This window comes from Sycon ciliatum, chromosome 6 (genome assembly GCF_964019385.1).
Source record: "Sycon ciliatum chromosome 6, ocSycCili1.1, whole genome shotgun sequence".
NCBI lineage: Eukaryota > Metazoa > Porifera > Calcarea > Leucosolenida > Sycettidae > Sycon > Sycon ciliatum.
Genome location: NC_088648.1, coordinates 2,387,529 through 2,395,395, shown reverse-complemented (window position 1 = coordinate 2,395,395; position 7,867 = coordinate 2,387,529). Strand labels below are relative to the sequence as shown.

The window sequence follows — 7,867 nt, the reverse complement described above, 5'->3', positions numbered from 1 at the left end:
TACCCACAGTGAGTTTCTGTCAGAGAGTGCTCTTTTTATTACTCCGCTGCTCGCTAAAAGCGGGCTGGAAACGTACAACTGCGACACTACACCACGTAATGTGAGTTTTCGCCGTACCCCATAGAAAGGGTATCAGGAGTTGCACACTCTTGGGGGGGGGTTATAATTATGCTCTTGATGTCATGTATATCAGGGAGTCTTCTTGACGACTTCCGGGGTTATAATGATTATGAGCTAGTTTGCCATGCATTCATGTTCCTCTTTCCAGTCACATAATTTTACCGTTACAGTATGTTGTGCACTCGAAGTTCCAGCGGCTATTTCTACTTGAAGTAGCCTGTAGGTATATGTATGGCAATGTAAGCTACTCTCACCATGCCTCACGCTGTTATGGCCATTTTCATGACCTGGCTCCAGTATGTCTGCTCAAATCAGGCTTCTACTGAGCCAGGTTTTTTAAATAAAATTCTCTTTATACAATGTACACTGTTTTTCTAGCCACGCTACCAACAAACCAACACAGCTGAAGACACCGGTTGGTTCGTACGAGTGCTCAGAGCCCAACTAAGGCACACGACGGCAAGAGTATTGGTAGACTGAGAAAGTGGAAACGCTAGGATTGCGTTGTTACTTTGAACATCACCATGGGTGCACCCTCGCTACAACAACCACACAAGAATGAACACTTCAGGGCGTTCCAATGCAGTGCTTTCATCTTACACATGCACACACACGCCATGTACACACACACACACACACACACACACACACACACACACACACACACACACACACACACACACACAGCAACGGCCAAGAGGAAGTGACATAATCGGGCACCACTGAAAATCCAGCGTTTTAGTGCATGACAACAGTATACAGTCAAATCAAACACACCATGCTGCACAACTGGAATGCATGAGCCACACAGAGAAATGAACACGCAACTGCGGGACAAATTCCCCGTTGAGCACAGTTTGGCATTTTAAAGGCCAGATAACACTGTATGGAGCGGCCGATGGCCATAATAATTATAATAATGAAACACACTTCGTAGTACATCAGAATGAATCAAACGGACAAACCGAGTAAGTTCTCAAGAAAATAGAATAAAACGTATCAGTGGATCCATAAAATTAAAAAATGGATAAAACGGACGACGGAGGGAAGGGTGCTACTATAGAATGCACGATGCATTTCGCCTACATAATAGAACTGATCAAAATTGAGCTGGGGGGGGAGTGCTGTACAGTGGGATAGTTCACTGTGTTAAAATGACTGGCAGACCCATTAAAAGGTTAGCATTAAAATTCAAGTATATACCGGTGCGCAGCTTTGCAAGGAGAGAGGGGGGCACAGTGTAGGGACGAAAAACAGCAGCCAAGCGGCGCGCCGCGAGAGATAGGGGCAGGGTACAATGGCTGGTTTAACACACACACTGTACATAGCATGGTAGTGTTGCTCCAGTGAGCTCACCCTGGGAGACTACTGAAGAAACTGGGCACCTGGCAGCGAACATAGCAGCAAACCAGCCATTGTGAAGGAAAACAACGACCACAACATGGGCCTAGGGAGGGGTATGTGCCTTTGCCCACAGATATCAGTAACGGTAAGGTGTGCAGAGAATAGGGATAGGAGCAGATTATTTCCACGGGATAATACGACAACAGCCGCAGCAAGAACATAGAGTGGTGCGCCATTGGGAAAAGGTGCAGACAGTGCAGGGTTAGAGAGTGATGTGCAAGCTTCATTAGACAACAATACGTGTGTGCTCGATAGACGGAGATGGACAGAGAGGGAGGGGGGGGAGAGAGAGAGAGAGAGAGAGAGAGAGAGAGAGAGAGAGAGAGAGAGAGAGAGAGAGAGAGCGAGAGACGGAGAGAGAGGGAGAGAGAGGGAGACAGACAGACAGACAGAGAGAGAGAGAGAGAGAGAGAGAGAGAGAGAGAGAGAGAGAGAGAGAGAGAGAGAGAGAGAGAGAGAGAGAGAGAGAGAGAGAGAGAGAGAGAGAGAGAGAGAGAGAGAGAGAGAGAGAGAGAGAGAGAGAGAGAGAGAGAGAGAGAGAGAGAGAGAGTGATAGAGACACACAGAGCAGGAGAACACATCCATTCAGCGCGTGAAAGCGCGTACGGTCTCCTTACTTGCTGATGCCCAGTAGAGAGTGCTGCGGTGAGTGGTTGAAAGGACATATAACAGCTGCGGTGAAACATTGATACGGTGCTGGTGCTGGTGATGAAGAAGATGATTTAGAGTCTAGTACATGGTGCTGATGGTATTAAAAATATTACTATTGACGACTGCACGCGAATAAACGGTGCAGCAATGTGGGATATAACGGCTGCTCAGCTGATACGAGGGTAAAACGAGCGAGCATATTGTTTTCTCATTTAAAAGTCCGGTGCTTGTGTGTCGTTCCGCCGGTACACACATACACACAAGCTTGTGCATTGATGAGATCAGGACGGTTGGGCACGGCAGACAGGAAGACGCATGGGCGCAACTCCATTATTAAACTGACCTGATCGGCCAGGGCAGGACAGAGCTATCTCTGGGCAACGAAACGGCCAACAGGCTGGTACCGTGATCTCGCTCAGTTACCAGAAGAGTTTAGACTAGATCAGGACACGGCATGGCACTTTGACCACGAGGTTTGAAGAAGATAGTCGTGTGTGTGTGTGTGAATCGGTTAATCGGCGATATCCGAGCCAGTCACTCAGGAGCATAACGTTGGTGAGATGAGCGGCTGATAGCGCGCATTGTGTGATCTGTAGCATAGGGCTGTGAGGAGTGGGTCCGGTCATCATGGCTACGCAGTGGCGGCCGCGTGTGCCTCCTCCACGCTCTCCGTGAGTATCGTGTCCAGTCCCTCCATGCAGAACGGACAGGAGAACTGGCGTGTCAGCCAGTCGTCGATGCAGCTCTGGTGATACAGGTGCATACAGGGCAGCAGGCGGATGCTCTCCCCCACCACAAACTCCTGCATGCAGATGACGCATCTGCGAAGCACACACACACACACACACACACACACACACACACACACACACACGCATGCACACACATACACACACACACACGCACGCACACACGCAAACAAAATGCAACCAAATTAGCACGAGCAAAAGTACAACAGCACGGAGTTTGTCTAGATGAAAGCCATGAATGATGAATGATGATAAGGCACATGAGACGCCAGTTCAAAATTAAATGCCTGCTCTCCCAGTTTTCTTGTTTTTTGTTTGTTTGAAGTTCAGCTACTCCACACGTAGTATATTAGCAAGAGTACATGCATAGGGTCTTGGTCGAGCGGAATCGGATCTTCTCATGTCATGCGTACACTCCACACCAGCGCAAGGCCGGTCTTGAGGCAGGGCACCATTGTTTTTTATCTGTATGCAGAGCTGCATCAGGCGTTGCACACTGGGGGTTATGTACTCTTGATATTAGGTATGGCAGTTCGGGAGGAAAGAGTCCTATCCCGATCAGTTTTGACAGCTTAGTTATGAGGAGATACGGCGCAAGTCCAGCCATACCTAGTGAAGAGGTCACATAGTTTCATGCAACATGTTTTATCGTCCATAAGGTTGGCAAACCCGACACCAACACATGGCAGACAATCTATTTAATACACCATGGCAACCACCATAGAAAAGTAGGGGCGTCAACGAGAAGTACGGTACCCTGTCCCTGCGGGAATTTGCGGAAAAAACTTGCGCAAGAAATTGCGGCAGAAAGCAACAAAAAATGCGACAAAAAGTGCGGAATGATGCAGAACTTGCCAGGAATTCGCGGAATTATTTGCAGAAAATTGCGGATTTGGGCCAAATCACGAAATTTGTTGCATTGTATATCTACTCGGGAGTAGTACGAGTAGTACTGTGCAAATAACCTACAGGATCATGGAAAGAACTGCGTGAAAAGTGCATAAAAATGTGAGAACGATAATTATAGTGCAGAAAACAACAACAAAAAACACGGGAAATCGCGGGTTTGGGCCAAAATCGCGAAATTTGTTGCATCCGTGGAATCACGATTTCCTGGAGGGACAGGGTACCCGTGTTACCCGTAATTAGAGCGGGTACTCGGGTAGCAGTTTGCTCCTGAGAACCCGATCGGGTTGTGGGGGTATGGTGTTTTCGCAGCGGTGCATGTAGCGCAAGTGCACGCTCACTGTACAAACTATGTCAACTTTTGTCAAGAAATACCTGATAGGGTACATGTGCTACCCGGACAGAAATACCCGAACTCGTTACCCGACCAAACCCCTACCCGTTGCAGCCCTATAAAAAAAAACAGTGGGAGAGAATGCACAGCCAGAAGCATCGCTGGCAGACAGACAACTGGCACTATGTGCAGACACTGACAGTTGGACCGCTTCCAGACCATCTATTAATCTGCAACAGCTGGATGGCTTCCAACCTGTCACTCATTTGACATTTGCACTTGTCAGATGTCTTTGACACACAAACAGAGCTATTCAAAAAGCTTCCATCAGCGACCAGATACAGCGTACTACGTCTTAGGCTGGTCTGATAATGACAACACAAGCTGGAAGACAGAGTCAAAGAGCTCCTTACACGGCTGGGAAGACAGATATCAGCCAGTTTCCATGTAGCACTCTCCCCCTCCATTCATACACAGTACTGCCTTGCTGCAGTCTTCAAATCACATTGCAATGATAGCTGGCAGGACTGCATTCAAATCACATTGCAATGATAGCTGGCAGGACTGCATTCAAATCACATTGCAATGATAGCTGGCAGGACTGCATTCAAATCACATTGCAGTGATAGCTGGCAGGACTGCAGTGTTTTAAGGTTCACACTTCACACAGCTACATGAGTGAGTTCACACCTATGTTACAGACGTCAAGAAGGGACGACTAACCCACACCAGGTAATAGTCTGCTGGCATGCTGACACCAATGAGATGTATGTAGCTGTCAGCGTCTATGCCAACACACACACCCAAGTTAGCAGCTTACTAGCAGCGTAGTATAGTGCACATAGTGTCTTGCCCCCCCCCCCCCCCACACACACACTGGTGGTAGTCTACCTCTGGCAATGGAAGATCGCTCAATGTTCCAAAACCAAATGGGATCGCCTGATAATTACACGCCGGACGAACGACAAGAAATTCAGAATTGCGACCAGGGGTGACACAATGACAAGTTTGCCTGACGGTTACGTGCACCCTGTCCTTTTAAAAACTCAATTATCAATTGTATATCGACGATATTTGCTGATTCTTTCAAAAACCATTGTGTGAAGTTCTTCAAAGAACCTGTAAGTATTGAATATACGGTCGAAAATTTAAAGGCGTGAGTGGGTGTTCAGGATAGGCATTGTGCGTGTATGCTGCTTTTCACTCTCCCATTCTACACAGGCACGCACGGACACACGCTACGCACACACACACACACGCACGCACACACACACATCATGTTTATCTCCTGATGAGATGTGAGGAGTGTTGCACAGAGCTTGCCTGGAAATCAGTCATGCTTCGTGCGGCACCCAGTGGAGACGATTAGCACTACACTACAGTACTACAGCACCACAGTACTACAGCAGCTCCACAAAGTCACAGATGCTGTCAAACAAGATCAGGCCATGCTCCTCCACATCATGATAATTATTGATAATCATGACATGAAACATCAGGGGATGATTGGGCAGGGCACCCACTCAACACTCTTCAGACTTGGCACAGCTACAGAAGAAGTACTTCAGAAGTATCTCCAAACTACCAAAGCCAAGTGCTACCCCAGTGCTCCCAGTCCCAGTGTTGCGCTGGCCATCAGGATGACAAAAAAATAATTCGACATGATTGACGACACCTTCGAGCTTCTAGCACAATGCATTCGTCACGGCCAAGTCAAGATTCCGTGAAGTATGTATGAGTTTGTACGGGACGCATGAGGTGACGTCTACCGTACCGCCTCGCTCTGCAGAACAAAATCAGCTGATGTAGTGATTACGACATGCGTACATGGCCCCACGTTGTTCAAATCAATGAAAGATTCCAAAAAGTCACCCGTCAAGTCAAGATGTGGATCTTCCAGAACTACTTTAGGAGAACGACTTCACTTCATTGAGCACACAGCACCTGGAAGGCATTGATTTGGATTTTGCAAATGTTCTGATAGACCAGGAACAGGCTCAGCTGACGCACTGAGCCGGCAACAGAGTGAAACACCGAAACAGTTACTCGTCGCCGGTCAAACGTGTACAAACAACATCACGACTTGTGACAACAGTCTCATTTGCCACCTAGAAAACAGGAACTTTCAGGAAACCAGCAACAACACGAAGCCAACTCGAGCATAAAAGTGAACATTGAAAACAGTCTTCCGCCTATCCGTGCACGAAGTGAACTCCCGAGAAGCATCTATACGGAAGTCACCGAAGTAATGCTGGTACTGCAAAATCGACGGTGTCTCCCTCACCCACATAACGACACCTAGATAGGCCTAGAAGCTAAGACTAAGAGTCAAAAGGTTACTTACTCCCGTCTCTTCTCTCCCTTCTCGAGACTGTACGTGCCCACGGGGAGCATCTGCATTAGGGTCATGCGACGTACGAACTGAAACCTCTCCTCGTCAGTCATCCTGAGAAGTCGCTGCTGGACCTCATCACTGACGCTAGATGCCTTCACACAATTGGGCACACAATAGGCACACCGAGAAACAAGAATGACTCGACACTGCACCAACTATTTACTTCAGTTACAGATCACAACACGGAAGACAGTACAGCCTGGCAACGCTGAATCACGCATACATCACACCGAGAAGTTTGAACAGGCAAAACAAAATTGGCAATAGAGCACTAAAATTCTCAACGTACCACTTCGTAAGGAGGTGGTGGATCTGCGACTGCATCACTATCTGGAACACGAGCATAGGCCGCTCCATCTGCCGACCGCTCCCTGGATCTACGACCAACACAATTCCCCATCGTGCGCCTAGATTTTATCACGAGAGGCAACAGCTAGGCGCAAGAGAAATACTAGTACTAGAACAAAGAAAATTTAATTGCTTTTCCCAAAACTGTCACTTGCGAAAGCGAGGAAGTCACTAAATCGAAGCTCGATGAAAAGTTTAGTCAATGAGAGGTTAGAGGAACTGAATATCAAAGCAATGCACATGCAATAAGTAGCCTATCCGAATGAATGGCTGACAGGTTTGTCTGCCTCTTTTCTTTTCTGATCTTAGTTTGGAGTATCAGTCATCACTTTCTGGATTTTGCTCACTCAGGCCCTTTCTATGCGTAGACTGCTACTGACTGTAGATATCGCGCCGATCAGCAACAATGCATGCTAGCAGGACCGGTCGACTCTGCAGCCTGGCCTAGGCCCTACACGGATCGGAGTCGTACAACTCGTAGACCTACTACGACTCGAGTACTCGCAAGAGTTATGAACTCTTGCCGTCTTGGTACTACAATTATTTGTACATTGTAGATCTACGCTACGCGGTGCAGAGTCTGCCGACTCTGCACTTGCAAGCGCTGCACTTAATCTTTCTCTGTCTGTTTGACTTTGTTGCAGCTACTACGCGTACGACGAGCGACTCGTACTGCAGAATCTGTGCTTGAAAATACGTGTGCGTGGGACATGGTGTGTTTCGTGCGGTGCGTTTGTTGAGCGTGGACGGACGTGGGCCGAGGCGAGAGCTCGAGAGGCATAAATTGGGTCGCATCTCTGGGCCAAGGAGCCATACACTCCACGTAGATCTGCATGACTGTACAGTCATGATTTTGTAGGGCTACCTGGTCCTAGACCTGGTCGACGGCCTGGCCGCTGGCGCTGGGGTAGGTAGATCAGTAACCGTAACAACCATGACATTGACAGAGCCTCAGAGGTT

At 48.0% G+C, this 7,867-nt stretch overlaps 1 protein-coding gene across 1 annotated transcript; it reads right to left on the bottom strand.

The window, feature by feature from the left end:
* Nucleotides 1-824: 824 nt before the first annotated feature.
* Nucleotides 825-7,398, bottom strand: LOC135819150 (RING finger protein 11-like). Its single transcript, XM_065332310.1, has 3 exons — nt 6,849-7,398; nt 6,509-6,651; nt 825-2,996 (listed from the first exon to the last, which is right to left on the bottom strand). The coding sequence occupies exons 1-3, from the start codon at nt 6,957-6,959 to the stop codon at nt 2,807-2,809; spliced, it is 444 nt and encodes a 147-aa protein (XP_065188382.1). The 5' UTR covers nt 6,960-7,398; the 3' UTR covers nt 825-2,806.
* Nucleotides 7,399-7,867: the final 469 nt, after the last annotated feature.